At 42.9% G+C, this 19,334-nt stretch overlaps 1 protein-coding gene across 3 annotated transcripts in view; it reads right to left on the bottom strand.

Annotated features, from left to right (window-relative positions):
* The window catches only part of LOC139280942 (platelet-derived growth factor subunit A-like), a 38,779-nt gene that overhangs the window by 4,439 nt on the left and 15,006 nt on the right, over positions 1 to 19,334 (bottom strand). For 2 of the 3 annotated variants that reach the window (XM_070900755.1, XM_070900757.1), the window contains exons 3-4: positions 16,745 to 16,849; positions 8,489 to 8,676 (exon numbers count right to left, since the gene is read on the bottom strand). In XM_070900755.1, coding sequence (XP_070756856.1) covers positions 8,489 to 8,676; positions 16,745 to 16,849 — 293 coding nt within the window. The remainder of the gene's footprint in view (positions 1 to 8,488; positions 8,677 to 16,744; positions 16,850 to 19,334) is intronic. The other variant, XM_070900756.1, reaches the window with a different exon arrangement.

Genomic DNA, 19,334 nt, shown 5'->3' with positions numbered 1-19,334 from the left:
TTGTCTCCAATGAGAAGCACGCACTTTAATTGGAGGGCCACCTCCCTCGGGTCGTGCACTATACTTTGTGCACACTTGGAATGCAGCTACTGACCTCTTCAAAATAGCCCACAAAGCAACTTATTATAGCAGCGTTTGCGATGCAAACAGGTCTTATTTTACAATCCAGCATTGTTGAACAGTTTTGTTTCAATCTTTGTCTGAATTGAGTGTCGGCCCTGAGCAGAGGAGGGAAGCGTTTAACTGGATAGCCTTCAAACGTTAACACGTTAAAATGTGCGCTATAGGAGGAAATTACACCCTCAGGTCAGAGGGACAAGTACAGTTCTGGATCACACAAGAAATTACACCCTCAGGTCAGAGGGACAAGTACAGTTCTGGATCACACAAGATGAAAATATTAAAAAAACAAAGCAGAGTAATACAAGACACTTGATGCAGATGTGTGAATGCGATCCACTTATACAGACAACACTGAGGGATGGGCGAAAAATCCAGGGTTGCGCACATCCAGAGAACAATGTTTAATGTTGGCCCCCATTCACACCGCTCTCCGTAAAGCATCGCGAGGGAAGTGAGACTTCTTTCTGTGCTTGTATACAACTTACTTTCATCATCACATTCAGTGCAAATATCTTCCATGCTTTAGGCAAGTCTATTCTGGGCATTTTTGGAAAATTATTGACTGGCCTTTAGCTTGGATATAGACATCTACATATAAATAAAAGGGGTCATTTAATTTTAATGGTGGGAAAATCAGGAACTGCGCATTTCCAGTGGGTGTTCCCATCAATCTGGCAGTACAGATTTGTAAAATTACTCCAAAATATACAAATAAAACCTAAATATATATATAGAACTGCAGAGGATTCAGCTTGAAGCGATGAAAAAGCATTCCGTTTTTTCGTGGATTAGCCCTTAGTGGTCACTATTCTGTCCTTGTGCCCTACAGGACAATCACTGCTTGATCTGTCAGCAAGGAATAGAGATGAGCTCAATTTACCGTCAGCGGGCATACACACACGCGCACGCAGTCACTGAAATATTGAAACTACTAACAGAAATAAATTGAATAGAGGAAACTGTCCCCCAGGAATGCCCTGCTGTAGGGTCATCTGTCTGGACACAAAAGAAGGTGACAACGGTAATGCACTCAACATAACAAAACGGTGGGTAAAATTGATTCGGTCAGTGTGAAAAGGAAAACTTCAAAGGCAAACCACTTCTATTGTGAAAAGGGAACAAAGAGCATGTACAGTAGCCAGCTGGAGCAGTAACAGGATTCCACTGAGACACCAACAACACCAGAGAGGACACAGCATGAATAGTACAAAGCAATAGAAAACAAGCAAGGTGAATGTAGACCACTCCCTGGCTGGGTGCTAAGCCCCATTTCTATTCATTCTCCTTGAAGTGGTTCTGCAATGTGTAATGCTCCCTCCCACTCCCGGTTACAATTCATTCGGAGAATCAATGCTGCATTTTTCAATGCGTAGTTGCTTCCAAGTTCTATTTGTGACTCAAACATGCTTGCTCTTCCTGATGTCAAGGAAAGATCTGTACAAACCAGCTATGTTAAAATCACTGGCCTACAAATGCTGGCCTGGCTATAATCTGCCTGCAGCCTGAACAACGGAGGTGGGGCATCTTGTACAACCTCACTACTGCATCTGAAGGAGCTTCAGGAAATCACCTGCAGGGTGGTTCCTGACTCTTCCAGCAACACTAGCACCCCCTTCATTCCCTCACCTCCCGCCTCAATTTATGCTCAGAAATTTACAGCGTAGAAGGAGGCCATTCAGCCCATCGTGTCCGCGACAGCCCATACTACAGCTCTGCAGTCATGTAAATGAATAATTCAGCATTGTGGAACCTGTGTGGTGTTCAAAATAAAATACCTTGTACAAAAAGGAAGTCTCATCTGGGATGGGTGTTGGTTGCAGCAGCTGCAGTTGTGAGCCAGTGTGTAATGAAGCTTTGAACCAGCGGATCAGCCGATGTGTAGCCCCAACTAATCTGGGCAGCAGGAGCTAAGGGAGTAAGAAATAATACTCGCCTTTCCTTTGGATGTAATGTTTACAAAATAAAAGCATTATAGCTGTCCTTTCAACCAAATCCTATGATTTCTCAAATGGTACTTACAACTGCCCTGTGATGTTTGAGCAAGTTTTCTATGGCAAATCACTACCAGCGACAACAACTTATATTTATATAGCACCTTTAACATAGTAAACATTCCAATGCACTTCACGGGACTATTAAAATACAAAAAAAATTACACCGAGCCACATAAGGAGAAATGAAGGCAGTTGACGAAAAGCTTAGTCAAAGAGGTAGGTTTTAAGGAGCATCTTAAAGGAGGAAAGAGAGGTAGAGAGGTCGAGGCAAGGAATTCCAGAGCTTGGGGCTTAATCAACAGAAGGCACGGCCACCAATGGTTGAGCGATTATAATCAGGGATGCTCAAGAGGGCAAAATTAGAGGAGCGCAGACATCTCGGGGGGGTTGTGGGGCTGGAGGAGATTACAGAGATAGGGAGGGACGAGGGCTATGGAGGAATTTGTAAACAAGGATGAGAATTTTGAAATCGAGGCGTTGCTTAACCGGGAGCCAATGTAGGTCAGCGACCACAGAGGTGATGGGTGAGTAGGACTTGGTGCAAGTTAGGACATGGGCAGCCGATCTCAAGTTTACGTAGGATAGAATGTGGGAGGCCAGCAGGAGTGCGTTGGAAGTTAAGTCTAGAGGTAAAAAAGGCTTTCAGCTCCATTTATGATGAGAAATGCTGCAATGCCTTCCTGTGATCTGAATGGGACAGGAGAGGACATTGAGCACTGTGGTTAGTAATACTGCAGCAAATGATATAAAAAAGCCATAAAACACTTCCAAGACACAAGATATTGGTTAGGTTGTGCCATCCAATGTTAGTCACTAACCCATTCATATGAAACTCCGCTGTCTGCTATAACAAAGCTTTTGGGTTATCATCAGCATCATAGGCAGTCCCTCAAAAGTGTGTTCTCAGGTGACTGAACAGTCCAATACGGGAATTACAGTCTGTCACAGGTGGGACAGACAGTGGTTGAGGGAAAGGGTGGGCGGGGAGTCTGGTTTGCCGCATGCTCTTTCCGCTGCCTGCGCTTGGTTTCTGCATGCTCTCGGCGACGAGACTCGAGGTGCTCAGCGCCCTCCCGGATGCACTTCCTCCACTTAGTCTTGGGCCAGGGACTCCCAGGTGTCACTGGGGATGTTTCACTTTATCAAGGAAACTTTCAGGGTGTCCTTGAAATGTTTCCTCTGTCCACCTGGGGCTCACTTGCCATGTAGAAGTTCTGAGTAGAGCGTTTGCTTTGAGAGTTGTGTGTCTGGCATGCCAATGTGGCCTGTCCAACGGAGCTAGTCGAGTGTGGTCAGTGCTTCGATGCTGGGGATGTTGGCCTGATTGAGAACACTGACGTTGGTGCGTCTGTCCTCCCAGGGGATTTGCAGGAACTTGTGGAGGCATCGTTGGTGGCATTTCTCCAAAATGGTGGATGGAGGAATTTCATTTGAACATGTAAATGCATTTGTTACTAATATCACAATGTGATTTCAATCCAATGCTGTATAAGTATATTACATGGGGAATATTTTGTGATGCTCTGCTACTGTCATAGAGCCTCGCTAGCTTCCATTTTGGGTCAGAGAATCAAGAACTACAGCATTGTACCACATTTCCAACCCATGTTCACACCTAGCAAGGCTTTGTGCTTAGAAGATGCTTAATGCATCATACAGAAAGGTCTTCATTATCGTGCATACTTTCATGTGTCAATATTTACTTCCTATAACACATCCTCATCACACTTTGTTGATAACAACCCTAAAAACAAGCATATCCTGCGACTCACTGCGAGCACGATATGGGAAATCATATACATATGCACACACACACAAAATGCCAAGTGGTACAAAAGCTATTAAACAGACGAGCCCCAGAAGCTTAGAATGTGGACTAGGGGTGAGTTGTGTAAATCGAAAGATTTGTGTCCAATGCAGTAATCTTTAGTTCAAAAAAATAACCAGAAGGTATGCAGCACTTGCTTGTATCCTCCATAGCACATCCATTTGCTTCTGAGATAGCCTTGAGCAGTATAGCAGTCTTTAAGCTGTTAATGGTTTTGGCAATTGTCTGAGGTTTAAAATGAGGTCTTTTAGGTTTTAGCTGTTGCATTAGCTTTGCTTTTGGTGAATTCCTCTCTTTCTTTTGCCTCTCAGGCCCTAAACCTGCTGTTGCTGATGGAGTTGGCCAAATGGAAGCACAGACTTGTCCGCCAGTGTCTCAGTGCTACTCTTGCTATCTGTGTGCGTTTAATGTTTGGTATGTGCATGTGCACTGATAAATGGCTTGGCAGGTCTCAATTCTAATTATTATGGAATTTGGCTTCAAGTTTCTTTATAATCTACTAAGTTTCTGTATCTTTTCAAACTGACGCTAAACTAAGGATCAGTCCAAACTGTTGCAATAATAAAATATATAAAAATACTCAGACTTGGTTTTCTGGGAGATGGGGTAAGAAATTAGCTGGCAGAACAAAGTACAACTGCATTATTTATGCACCAAGGTCATTCCTACCCTGAATGTTCTTCACTTGTTGATTCCAAGTTACAAATACGCTATTCTAAAATATTTTTGCTGCTAGATGTGTCACAATCTCATACTTGAACTTACTTTTCCCCCCCAGACCTTAGAACTGCAGAAAATTCCCATGTCAGTCATGGCTCAGTGGGTAGCATCTTCTCCTGAGTCAGAAGGTTGTGGGTTCAAGTCCCACTCCAGGGACATGAGCACAGAAATCCAGGCTGACACTCCAGTGCAGTGCTGAGGGAATGCCGCACTATCGTAGGTGCCATCTTTCAGATGAGACATTAAACCGAGGCCCCGTCTGCCCTCAGGTGGATGTAAAAGATCCCACAGCACTATTTCAAAGAAGAGCAGGGGAGTTATCCCCGGTATCTTGCCCAATATTTATCCCTCAATCAACATAACAAAAACATTATCTGGTCATTATCACATTGTGTGTGCAAACTGGCTGCTATGTTTCTTACATTACATGGCTGTAAAGCAGCTTGGGATGTTTGGTGGTCATCAAAGGTGCGATACAAATGCAAGTCTTTTTTTTCCTTTCTTGAAATGCTAGCCTTCCGGAGTCTTTTCTCCCTCCTACAATCTTCAGGCTTTTTAAAACCAATCTTGGTGTTAATTAACCACTATTTCTCAATTTATCTGGTTTTCCCTTTTATTCTTTTCAACCTTAGCGGTATCCTGCGCTATGGCCCTTAACACTGACTTGAGAGGCTAACTATCTGATTAAATTTGCTAGAAGCACAAAAGGACTTGGAAAAATAATGCTGGGGGCCAACAGGGAACAGCTTCTCCATAGCCTAACACAACCCCAGTTAAACAAGTGAGGCGTTTAAGCTCCAGCACAGTGTGAAGTTTCATCTTGTTATTCTGCATAGACTGATTTTACTATTTCAATCAACTACCCATTTTCTCCTTTTAATAAAAGATTTTTTAAATGACATGGTAATTGTAGGCACAGATTTCTCAGGTGAAATCCTGACTGCAAGAATCCTGTTCGTCAAGAGATGTCTACTGCTCAGACTGAAACTGGAGGCACCGAGATGCTTGTACTCCCTTAAGGCAAAGAAGTTTTGAGGAAGAAGATTTATATAGAACTTCAGACAGTTCATTTTACAAGTCAAAGCATAGCAAAACACAATAAAATTTTTGAAATGTGTCCCTTGAAACACCTGCTGCTGCAATGGAGACTATAATTAACAACTAGTCAAGTCATTGGTCCAAATTTTTACAGGCAATGTATAGGCATAGCTTTTAGTCCTTTTGCTCGAAGGGTCTAATCATGTACACAGCGTATGTGATTAGATCCTTGTAGCAACAGGCCGAAGAATCTAATCATATACACACACACATAATTAACAGAAAACAAAGTAAACCCATCATTGTAACATAGAAAGTTCTTAATTGCATATCTACCCAAAGCAAGCTATGGGGAGTATCCCACAAACTTGCCACATAGTTACCATATGTTTCTGGAAGAATTTTTCAGACATTATGCATACCACTGAGCTACGTTACAGTAACACTATTCCACAAACTCAAGTTCTCGGCAGGGACTGCCCCATCCCACCCGTCCCCGACCGTACATGGGGTAAATAAAGAAACGGGTCACATTTTGCACCGCACATTCGATTTCTTTGCTTTGCACTTGGAAAGAAACTGAAGTTGTATTAGGAATTTTTTCAAGCTTATCTCTCTAATTTCTCTCCTCTTCAGAAGGTACCAACTGAGACTGGGAAAAGGTTCCATGAGTGTCAGTCACCTTCCTGTTCCTTAACCAAGTGGTCATTCTTCCTGTGTGAGTCGAAGCAACAAGTGCCAACAGCATTGCAACAGAGTCTCCAAATATTCAGCAAGTGCTCATTAATCTGTGACCAACAACAGGGACCCTGGCTGGGTTATTCCCCTCCTTTGCCCACAGGCCAAATACAATGTTCCTACTGGAACCCCACCCACCAACAATTAACCTAGCAGAGACATAAGGACATAAGAAATAGGAGCAGGAGTCGGCCATTTGTCTCCTCGAGCCTGCACCGCCATTCAATAAGATCATGGCTGATCCGATCATGGACTCAGCTCCACTTCCCTGCCCACTCCCCATAAAACTTTAGTCCCTTATCGCTCAAAAATCTGTCTATCTCCGCCTTAAATATATTCAATAACCCAGCCTCCACAGCTCTCTGGGGTAGAGAATCCCAAAGATACACGACACTCTGAGAAGAAATTCCTCCTCATTTCCATTTTAAATGGGCGGCCCCTTATTCTGAAACTATGTCCCCGAGGGAAAACATCTTCTCTGCATCGACCCTGTCCAGCTCCCTCAGAATCTTATACACTTCAATAAGATCACCTCTCATTCTTCTAAACTCCAAAAGGCCTAACCTGCTCAACCTTTCTTCATAAGACAACCCCTTCATCTCAGGAATCAACCTGGTAAACCTTCACTGAACTGCCTCCAATGCAAGTATATCCCTCCTGCCTAGTCTACAGATGGCAGTGCAATTACCCACTAAAAACATCTGAGCACTTAATTGAAGTAATCTTAACTGGTATTTGACCAGATATATTTGTGTTTTCTTACTTAGCATGCTATAAAATTGTATAAATAGTACAGACCTAAAGCTGTTGCGACAGCCAGCTAAAGCTAGCTTGACAAAGTCTGGGAATTATATTTAACGCATGATTGACAAGCGATTTCTCGTTTCCTTTTCAGAACACGGCTAAGTGACACGAGTTGCCCGAGATTAATGAGCTTTTTCAATGACTAGTTGACAAATATTTCTTAATTTATTCAGTGATTAAAAAGTACTGCCCACATCAAATTCACAGCTTGGCAACAAGAAATGTTTTGTTAGCATCAAAGCTCACTTGCTACTACTGTTTGACATTCTATCGTTGAATCTGGCCTAAGTCGCTCAGCCTATTTTTACATCGATAAATTGAGTCTTTTAATAATTCCAAGGACACTTTTACCCAGTCACAAATGTCACAAGATGATCACTGAAGGAGAACAGAGCTTGCATTCCAAGAACAGCCCACGTATGCAACTGTTTGAGTCATGTGCCATAGAAACTACCTCCTCTTTGCATTAACAGAGCAATCATCAAACTCTGACAAACACCAGCATTCATCGAAAGATACATTTTCAAAAAAATAAAATGATGCTGTTCAAATCTGAACACAATTAATTACATCAAAGGCCATATGGTAATACACCATTCAAAAAACAAATAAATCCCTTCCCCATCCTGCCATTTCCATTAGAACAGTGGGGTCTGTTTGAAACACCCAACAATGGACTTTGTGTTCCGTGGCCGATCTTTTAGTATTTTATTTCACATTAAAAACTTCACTGTTTTGCTTCCCCAGTGGACTTTCAATGTCACAAACAGTCCACATTAATATAACAGCTCTGCAAACCATTCATTTTGTCTGGAACATCAGAAAATCTTAAATCACTTTCTCGTGTTGCTGTAATTTCGTTAATCATGGTCTGAAGTGCAACGTTAACTCCTATTAAAATATATAAAGACGCTAATCAAATTGATGGTCGGCCCGCCCCCAACAGCCAAACAACTGGAGGATATAAACGAGCTATTTTCCATTTATTTCACTTTGTGCCAAAAACAGACAGACTGTATCTTTGTTTATTTTTTTTTCCAAAATGTATTCTCCAGACCCCAAAAGAACCAATTAAAATCGCTTTAAGACTTATTAAAAGATGGACAAGATGAAGTCAAGTTATTTTTCACACAGCCCGTGCCAACATGGATTGTCTCCAAATTCCCCCACCCCCGGAAAAGGATGAGATTATGGATGAGTGGAATTCAATTGCAACCCAGTGTGTTAAGCTCTTTTTCCTCACCTTGACACTTCGGTGATGTATCCGAGAAGGCTGGCATTTGACACTGCCAGTGTTGCAGCAGCCCGTGCAGCGCCTGACCTCCACACAAGCCGGCCAGATCAGGAAGTTGGCAGAGGTGGGATCTATCTGACTGCGAGGTATTTCATAAATGACAGTCCTTGTTTTACACACTGCAGGAACAGCTTCTTCTGAAAAGTTTCAACAAAGTAACTTTGAGTGCCGGTTCAAACAGATTTTTTGAAGACAATTTCCATTGAACTTTCAAGACATTTTTTAAAAAGAAAAAAAAAGCATTCAAATCAATAAACTTATTTCAACGTCAGCAATATATTCATTCAGAGCACAAAGGGAAACTTGTTGGCAAAACTTGTTGGAAATACTGCTAAAACCATTTATCTGTTTATTCATGTACTTATCCCCCAATGTTCTGTTCTCACCCTCCTGCCTGCAGACACTGGCTCACTGGAGGTACGGGTCCGTGATCATCTGCTGCCTAACTAGCCATTCGTGTGTCAGCCTAATGGGGAGTGTCAACTGGCTATTCAACTGCTGGGGGCTTCATTGCCATGTCCAATCCTGTCACCTTGAAGTCTATACTTTCCAGCAGGAGTCATTGGATAGAGAACAACAGAAGGAACCCTGACCGACTGTTCCCCTCCCTCGCCCAGGACGCAGGAGGTTAGTTGTAGTGTCCCTGTTTCAGAGCAGCTAATTCTCAGAGCGATCAGGCATCAAACCTGGAACCTTCCGCCATGATATAGTCCAGCACCACACAAAGTACTGCCCTTTCCTGCTGAGCCACACATACTATTAAACATTAATTAACATTATTAAATGTGGCTCTTATTTCATATTTTACTTAAAGGAAAACGAACAAACACCACACAGAAATGGCCCGAGGCTAAGCTGCGCGGGGCTAGTATGTGCCCATGAAAACCCAACACCAAGCGTGGCACCTCCACACTTCTGAAATTCACTCTTTTAGCGTCTCTAGACTCAGTATAATAAAAAGTTATTTCTCCTGGTGTCAATGAGAGCACATTGGTTTATACTTGGACTGAGTTGCCTCAGGTGAAGAGAGTCAGACTGTGAACTATATGCAAAATGGTCAAAGCAATAAAAGATTACAGGGAAAAACACCGACATGTTGCAAGAGGTTGCAGTGGGCAGGCTGACGAGTAGCAGGTAATACTCGGGTATAAAGTCCCTTCGACATATCTATTATATTACAGACATTTTTTTTAAATGCTTTAATCATTACCTTTTTATTCAGCCAGTAGGACTGTGTACATTACACTTGCAAGCACACCACTACAATCACACCCAGAAACCATACAATGGAAGTGTGCCATTCAGAATCTACACCACACATGTGGTTGGAGAAGCTTTGCTTTCATTCCAGTGGCTTCAGTGCAGATGTGCACAGATTACTTTCCAACCCACCTTTTTCCTTCTCCCCAGCCTGTCCCTCTCTTTGTCTCTTGTCCATGCCTCCAACTCTACTCTTGAAAGTGCTAATTGTTGCTGGGCTACGGCTTCATACATGCTAGCAGACCAAATCCATGCGCAATGAGCACTTTCTTGTTTGGGGGGAGGGTGCATAAGGTAGCGATTAGAAGCAGGCACCCACCTGATTGTTCCCTTCCATAGCCCTGAAATACGTAAATCTATTTGAGAACCCGACTGTCTCCTTGACTTGAGAACGGCTATCAGAGTGCAGGTTCCCGTTCAACCTTCGAAGCTTCCTGATCTGTATGGCTCACTATCACACTGGACAATGCATTTATCCATCCAGCCTTCCGAGGGGTAGAGGGGGAAGCCATTTCATACGGCAGGTAATTAATTCTCTCGCTACCTGGCAGCTTAACGTTAACCACCTTGTCCAGGTTCCTCCACTTACTTACCGGCTCCCACAGCTTTGCACGGGACAATGTTTTTCTTTAAGCAAAGGAACTTAAAGCCCAAAACATGAAAGGCACAGATTGTACAATATAAAGAAAATTCATATGGCAGTATATTGCAAAGTAAACAAGTAGTTGACAATGCACCACACTTTACTTGTCCTTTGGGTGTGTGGATGGTTGGTTTAACGTCACTTGGATTTTATTTTTGCTAAAACACACATTTCCGTTTATGGGGATTATGGGGGATCTCAGGACATTCCATCTCAGAGGTGGCTCTGCCACACTGCTTTCCCGACATCCAGGACTGGATGAGCAGAAATTTTCTCCAATTGAATATTGGGAAGACTGAAGTCTTTGTTTTCAGTCCCTGCCACAAACTCCGTTCCTTAGCCACCGACTCCAACCTCCTCCCCAACTTCTGTCTGAGGCTGAACCAGACTGTTTGCAACCTAGGTGTCATATTTGACCCTGAAATGAGCTTTCGACCACATCTGCAGCATAACTAAAACTGTCTATTTCCACCTCCGTAACATCGCCCGTCTCTGCCCCTGCCTCAGCTCATTCACTGCCAAAACCTTCATCCATGCCTTTGTTATCTCTAGACTTGACTATTCCACTACACTCCTGGTTGGCCTCCCACATTCTACCCTACGTAAACTAGAGGTCATCCAAAACTCGGCTGCCCGTGTCCTAGCTCGCACCAAGTCCCATTCACCCATCACTCCCTGTGCTCGCTGACCTACATTGGCTCCCGGTTAAACAATGCCTCGATTTCAAAATTCGCATCCTTGTTTTCAAATTCCTCCATGGCCTCACCCCTCCCTATCTCTGTAATCTCCACCAGCCCCAACCACCCCCGGGAGTATCTAACTCTGCCTACTTGAGCATCCCCGATTATAATCGCTCGACCATTGGTGGCCGTGCCTTCTATTGCCTAGGCCCCAAGCTCTGGAACTCACTGCCTAAATCTCTCTGCCTCTCATTCATCCTTCAAGACACTCCTTAAAACCTACCTCTTAGACCAAGTTTTTGGTCACCTGCCCTAATTTCTCCTTATGCGGCTCGGTGTCAAATTCCTTCATCTCATAACACTCCGGTGAAGCGCCTTGGGACGTTTCACTACATTAAAGGTATTATATAAATACAAGTTGTTGTTGTTGCTATAGCAGTGAGCACCTCGAGTCTCGTCGCCGAGAGCGTGCAGAAACCAAGCGCAGGCAGCGGAAGGAGCGTGCGGCAAACCAGACTCCCCACCCACCCTTTCCTCAACCACTGTCTGTCCCACCTGTGACAGAGACTGTAATTCCTATATTGGACTGTACAGCCACCTGAGAACTCACTTTTAGACTGCCTACGATGATGAGTGTGCTATATTTATACTGTAGCATTGGTAAGAAGGCAGCAGGAGCCACCTCAGAGAGATGAAGCACTATTAGAGGAAAATGTGAATGTCCACCTCCATCGAGGTTAAATGCCGCTGCCTTCCATTGCACCAGTTGTGGGTGAGCTGAGCTCTCTGCCCACATGGACAAGGCAGCAATGCAGTTTTAACACCACCACCTACCCCAACATCAGGAAAGGCGTGTGAGCAGAAGCAAAGGTGCCATTGCTATTTCTGAACAACTATTTTTGGAGGTTGCCACTATGGCTCTGCGTCTCTCGCTCAATTCCAGAGCAGCAGGGCCGCAGGAAGGGGATCAACACGAGGCTGACTGGGGGGTCAGTACATTTACCCAACACAAACAGCATTCAAAGTTTAGAAGCTACAGAATAGAATTTGTAAATATTTTAATTCCAGGCTCTTATAATGGGTGAACCCTGGAAGGCTGTGTAGTTTGGTTTGATCACATTTTAAATAAGAGTTGAGTGAAGCAGAAAATGTCATGGTCAGGTTGAACCCATGCTGAGAGAGGTGCCAGGATTAGTTATGCCAAGCTAAGCTCACTGGGTTAATTGGCTAGGACAGGCACTGCCATTTATCTCCATACCTGGGCTGGGAAGGAAAGGAAAGGAAAAAGATATTGTCTGATGTTCCCACCCGATTACTATTCAGTAGATCATGCTGCACAGTGTGCGTAGGTGAGGACAGGACTGACCTCGCTGATGCTTTCCCCGCCCAACCTGCAACCACTCGCTGACTGAGCTCATACATGGAGAACGGACGTTCAACATCAAAGGACCAGCACCCCAACATTAACATTCAGGAGAGGAGTCGTGAAGATCAGGGAGGAACAGAGGAGATGGGGTAAAAGTAAATCTTCAATTCCTCTGTAAGTTATCAACACCTACACTCACCTGAACAGTAGTGAAACACTGGGATGTATAAATATAATGATCCACTGCCACTGGATGTCACTAACAAACTTCAGAAACACTCCCACTATTTAGAGGCACATTAGTGACATCTAGATGCACAAAGTCAGTACAACTTCTCTGTTGTTTTATATCAGCCATTATTTCTCTCTTGCTCTCTGTCTCGCTCTCGCTCTAACTCCTGGCCAGGCCACAGCTAGACATTTGACTCAGGCTTAGATTACTCTGGGTTGCCCAATTTCCATTTTTACAGTGTCTTTGCAACCATTGCTGCTGCTACTGTACAGAAACAAAAAGCTCTGTCGAAAAACATTTTGCACTATCTTGCAAGCTTTCGCTTTTTGGTCAAGTGAAATGCAAGTAAAAGAATGTTCAGTGCAAATACTGCAATACCAAATGTATGTCTTAAATTGTTAAGATTAAGATAAGATTATTCAGGACTTCAAAAAAGTCACACACTACCTATGTATAATCCATGCCTCTATGGACTGTTCTGGTATACATGGACATATTAAATGTCATAGCAGTTTAGTCTATATTCTAGTTGATCATCAGCCAGGGCGGGCATCGGGCCAGTTTTGTCTACTCCTGCAGCTCAGTTACTGTTTGCTCGAACGTAACAAATGAAAATCTTTAGAGCTGACAGAAAACAGTCTGAAGTTATGTGACTGTTCTGGGTACATGGATGCAGATATAAACAAGGGCTGAAGAAGTGCAATGTGTCTTCAACTACTCTGCAACACGTTAGGACATGAATTTGAATGTAAGGAATTTATTGGGGCAGGATTGCTTGAAGGAGGACTTTCCACAGTATGTTCCAAGTGCACTAAACAACAGAGTATTGTAGAAAAAAACATCAAAGGAGAGAAATATTAACAAATAGTCATTTAACGAGTTTTTCATCCAGCATCAGAGAGTAGAATAAAAAGTAAAATATTGTTGCTTTGTGCACTAAAAGGATCTATTCTTGTCTAAATAACAGAGTCTACAAAAAAACAGCAGTCACACTAGCTACAAAAGCAACTGCATTAGTTTAAAACATGTTCCTTTGAAAATGCCACAAATTTAAATGGAGGGCTTGGAGTCTATCATTACGACACTAGAACAGGATTAAGTTTATCTTAATAACACAAAGATCAATAACTAGCTGTTTTCTCATAGATAAATCAACTAAATCATCACAGTACAATGAATAAACCTCTAATTGTGCTCTAGAAAGCTGGTGCTACATTTAGTTTTGAAGATAAACGAACGTGAACGGGACAGGATGAACTGGGAAAACCCAGACACAGTTACTAAATGCCCTTTCCAGGATCGTATTGAGCCATGCAAACCAAGATGGTCTGCCATTCAATCTCTGGTCTCAGCTGGGGGAATGGTTACAGAATTGGCTACAAGAGCGGGGTGGGAAATGACCAGGGCTCTTGCTCCTGATCGCTATCCAGTGACTTCAGCTGGAAGGGCTCGGATGTGGCGGTCACATAGCCTGCCAATACTCACTATCTGGACTCGCACATGAAGACTGGCTATCGGAGGGCTGCCAGCACCCATGGAGCCGGTTGCCAGGTTGAGTCATTGCCTTCAGGAGAGGAGGGGAGAAAAGAAAATTAAAGAAATGCTAACAGGATTTAATTGGTAGAACCATTTTAAGTAGCAATTTGTGAATGGTCAACACCAACAGGGAATATTTCTAAAGGTACCTGTTTTTTAATGTTCTAAAATCAAGCAATCTGTTCCACATGTTGAACTAACAATGTTTGCTGAGAAAGATGTGGGTTAATGGATACCCGGATACGTGTTACAAGACACCGAGACCGAAGCTCAAGTGTCAGTCAATGTCATTCGAATCCAATCTCAAGATACATTATGGCCTATGACGTACCGAACTTTGCTTTTCTTTCTTCTTCACAGTTTTAAGTCATTTTATTTTGTCCGTGCACCTTAATTCTCCTGCAGTATATACTTTTTTCTGCTGAGGAGGCAGTCTGTTTGCAGCCCCCTGCCAACGCTCCTCATAAACTGACTGCTCGGATGTGCTGAGATGACTCACTCCCTGACCAGCACCTCACACCTCCCCAAGAGGCTCACCGTGTAGGGATTCACAGGCACTCAGTACCATACATGTTGCACCTACAGCACCCTGACAATACTATTCCTTATCAAATGCTGTTTCAACAATCCCGCAGCCCCAGGTGGGAAACTGCACATGCAAGGACTGACGGTCACAAATAGGGCTATCAGTGTGTTTCTGATTCTCCCGTACTTCGCTCCCTGTGAGCACAACTCCACACTGGTGCCGCAAGATTTCAGAATCACCTCTATAATCTATAAATAATGTGAACGTTTATTGGTTGAAGCAATTTCGAATCGCATACAGACAAAGTAATGAAGTAGTATGTTTGTACATTAAATTAAACTGAATTCACAACGTGACTTCAATTCAAATATTATGAACTGTTAACGTTTGATATGTTTACACTATAAAAAGTTTATCCTGTCTAGTCAGCATTGCATTTTTGTGAGTTTTACCAGTGTCACTTAAAGTTATAGATTTGTAAATGGAGATCCAAAGGAATCTCATGGTATCCCTGCAACCACTTTTTCTGCATTTATTGACTTTCGAGCACATAGTTTCTGCTGTATATCCCCAATCTATTTTCTGAAATGACAGTAATGTTTTCCTTGGGTGGCTGACTGGGACAAATTTAGTAAGTCTGTGCTCCTGAAGAGAAGCTTCGCCAGTTGTGAGCATGTGTTGAAGAGTCAGGGCTGTGGCATTATAACCCTATCTCCGACTCATGCTCCCATCTGGGAAAGCTCTGTTCGAGATGCGCAGCTTGGTGAATTTTCCCCATTGTTTTTGGTGGGTCCCTAGCAATGAGTCAATATTGTCGCAGGATCCTACACACAGGAAAAAAAGTTTGAATAGCACTGTGTTGGATGCAAGTCACAGAAAGCTGGCACATGCTGCTTGATGGTTCAGTTGGTAGGTTCATGGCTTCATATGGAACTGGGCGAGGAACGGGGGTTCCTGCTTCTGTTGGCTATCCAGAAAGCCTGCTACAAAGTAGGTCACGCAGATATCAGGTGAGGCAGGACCAGCCTGACATGTGATGGCCCTTTGGTGGAACGCCTGCTGACAATCACTATCTAGGCTCACACATGAGCAATGGGCATGTGGAGACTGTACAGAGGGTGGGTGGAACCATACCAAGAGGGTTGAGAATTGGAAAAACAAAGAAAATCTCCACATTGTGTATTTCTTTCGTCATGGCTTTCTTCTTACGCTGGTTTGATTGAAGTGACACACAGTACATCTCAGGGCAGCAACATCGAGGAGTTTAGATAACACCATAGACAGCAAGAGAAGATTGAACACTGTCAATATTAAGTGAACCGCAAGGTATGCAATGTCCTTGAGCCAAACTGCAACTGGAGCTGTTCGAGATAGCATTTACGGGTTGAGTTTGAGCAGAGCAGCTTAAGTCCATTTTCTGTGCTGTTTGGGTGGAGGGCGGTGAGAATAACGACTGATAACTAGTTTTAACAGTCAGTTATACCTCATGACTGGGACTACAGTGACAAGACAGCTCACTTTTACTATATTGCTTCATGCAAAGGAATAGTGCATTCAGTATATAGCACAGACAAATCTCACCTAAAACCCCCAACTAAGGGAACATGAGCTATGAATCTGTGTTATTTTAAAAATTAAGCAAAGCCCCATGACACAGTGGAAATCACCCAACCGAAATTAGACATCTGATCTAATTTGCGACTGATTCCTAAAACAAAATCAAAATCATATTACCCTGTACTACTGTGTGATTCTGCAATGCTGAAATAAATTGCCTGTTGCAAAACAATAATGATGAATAGTTCACTGATTGTAACCACTTTCATATTCACAATTGATAACTCTGGTCCATCACTGTAGTAAGAAATGGCTGGTGTAACAACATAAGTGCCACGGTGTCACAAAAACAAAGTTATACTTAGAGGATCTGTTACAAATAAAAAATGGTAAAACAAAACTTACCAATACTTCGCTTTCTCCGTATAGGTACTGAGCGCTTTGTGTATTCATGTTTAATTACATTATTACTGCGAGACCTTAAATTAGATTCGGAATGATCATCGTCCCCTGTGATACAAGGAAAAACAGAATATATTGGAACAGCCATATCATTTGATATACAAGTACAATGTTAATGATAAATGCACATATTTTAATACTTGATGTTGACTGTCATCACTCTTGCAATGGGAAAACCACAGAGTATGATTCATATCTCACAGGTGATCCAATCTCAATTCACAAGCAAGGCACACAGTCAGCATGCTATTCAACTACAAGCAGCATCACAGCCAAGCCCAATCCTTCCCTCATCTGATGTCCAGACATGCACATGCAAGAAGGAGCCCAGGAATTCTGAAGATAATTACAGTGTTCCTATCCTTGCCCTGGCTGAGATCAGTGAATTCAGCATAGACTGAAGATGGAACCTGAGACATACCTGGTCTGTTGTCTCAGTACTACACCAGGCTATCATGGGAGCTACAATAAACAAATGGACAAATATTCACAAACTGTGGATTTGTGCCACCTCATATGTGAATTACTGCAGGATGGAAGTTTAACGCTACTATTTAACGCTAAAATGGGAGGTCATGCACTTTGACAGTAAACAGATAAGTAATTCATGGACACCACATTGTGTGGCATCCATGGAAGTCGAAAGGTCTACTCTCAACTGTGTGCTGTCTTTTATTGACCAATAACATTCAATGAGTTCTTTTCTCCACACTTTAAGGCTTTTTAAATGATTTTCTCCCCCACACTCCTCACCTGAAGGCATTGACTCCCTCACAGTTCCACACCAGCTGCACATGGGTAACTGGCATGTGATCCTACCCAAAGTTTCCCCCATGCATGACACTCCTGCAATGCCTCATGGCCAAACACGAGAGAAAAATCTAAATCTGAAAACAGTTTTGGGGCTTCTCAGGTTTAGTTAACCTTCGTTAAGGTTTAGTCAGTGTAAATACCACGCAAATTGGCATGGAGCCACAGAAACTAGAAGGTCCCAATTTCAGTTCCTAGTAGATGCTGAGATATTGATCAAAGCTGAAACAGCAGGAGGGATATGACAATTAGTTTCAGTGACCCCGAGCTGGGGCAGGACAATCCCGCTCCTGATGGTTATCCATGTTTGGAAAGGTCGGTGTGCGGACATCGGTAAGGGCTTAGCTGTAATCTGGATTCACTGTCTCTGCATTCACGCATGAAGTGTGGTCATTGGGTAAAGGTGGAACGTGTCTGGGACCTGTGGAACCACAGCCCAGCTAAGAAACAGCAAGAGAAAAATGTCAAAGGGGTGTTCATGTCCGAATTTACAATCTATATTAACAACTTGGAAGAAGGGAATAAATGTAACGTAGCCAAGCTTGCTGACGATACAAAGATGGGAGGAAAAGCAATATGTGAGGACACAAAGAATCTGCAAAAGGACATAGACAGGCTAAGTGAGTGGGCAAAAATTTGGCAGATGGAATATAATGTTGGAAAATGGGAGGTCATGCACTTTGGCAGAAAAAAATTAAAGACCAAGTTATTATTTAAATGGAGAAAGATTGCAAAGTGCTTCAGTACAGCAGGACCTGGGGGTATTTGTGCATGAAACACAAAAGGATAGTATGCAGGTACAGCAAGTGATCAGGAAGGCAAATGGAATCTTGGCCTTTATTGCAAAGGGGATGGAGTATAAAAGCAGGAAAGTCTTGCTACAGTTGTACAGGGTATTGGTGAGGCCACACCTGGAGTACTGCGTGCAGTTTTGGTTTCCATATTTACGAAAGGATACACTTGCTTTGGAGGCAGTTCAGAGAAGGTTCACTCGGTTGATTCGGGAGATGAGGGGGTTGACTTATGAGGAAAGGCTGAGTAGGTTGGGCCTCTACTCATTGGAATTCAGAAGAATGAGGGGTGATCTTATCAAAACGTATAAGATTATGAGGGGGCTTGACAAGGTGGATGCAGACAGGATGTTTCCACTGATGGAGGAGACTAGAACTAGAGGGCATGATCTTAGAATAAGGGGCCTCCCATTTAAAACTGAGATGAGGAGAAATTTCTTCTCTCGGAGGATTGTAAATCTGTGGAAGCTGGGACATTGAATAAATTTAAGACAGAAATAGACAGTTTCTTAAACGATAAGGGGTTATGGGGAGCGGGCAGGGAAGTGGAGCTGAGTCCATGATCGGATCAGCCATGATCTTATTAAATGGCGGAGCAGGCTCGAGGGGGTCATATGGCCTACTCCTGTTCCTATTTCTTATGTTCTGATGTCCTTAACTGATGTTATGTGACATAGAACTTCAATAAATTACACTAATTTATATTAAATTTCACAGCATTTTATGCAATTCATCGGGTCTCTTGACACACTTCACTTTCAGAAAGCACAAGTCTTTGCGCTGTCAAATTCACAATCGGCAAAGTTAGGCAGTGGATGTACACATTTACTGACTACACAAAGATCCAATACTGTGCTGCAGAAGATTTAAAATGACATTACAATGTAGCACTGAATGTAAACCATGAGTAATCTTCAGCCAATGATCATGAT

Source organism: Pristiophorus japonicus, chromosome 15, assembly GCF_044704955.1.
Source record: "Pristiophorus japonicus isolate sPriJap1 chromosome 15, sPriJap1.hap1, whole genome shotgun sequence".
NCBI classification, from domain to species: Eukaryota; Metazoa; Chordata; class Chondrichthyes; family Pristiophoridae; genus Pristiophorus; species Pristiophorus japonicus.
The sequence above is the reverse complement of the archived record's forward strand: the minus strand, read 5'-3'. Positions and strand labels throughout refer to the sequence as shown.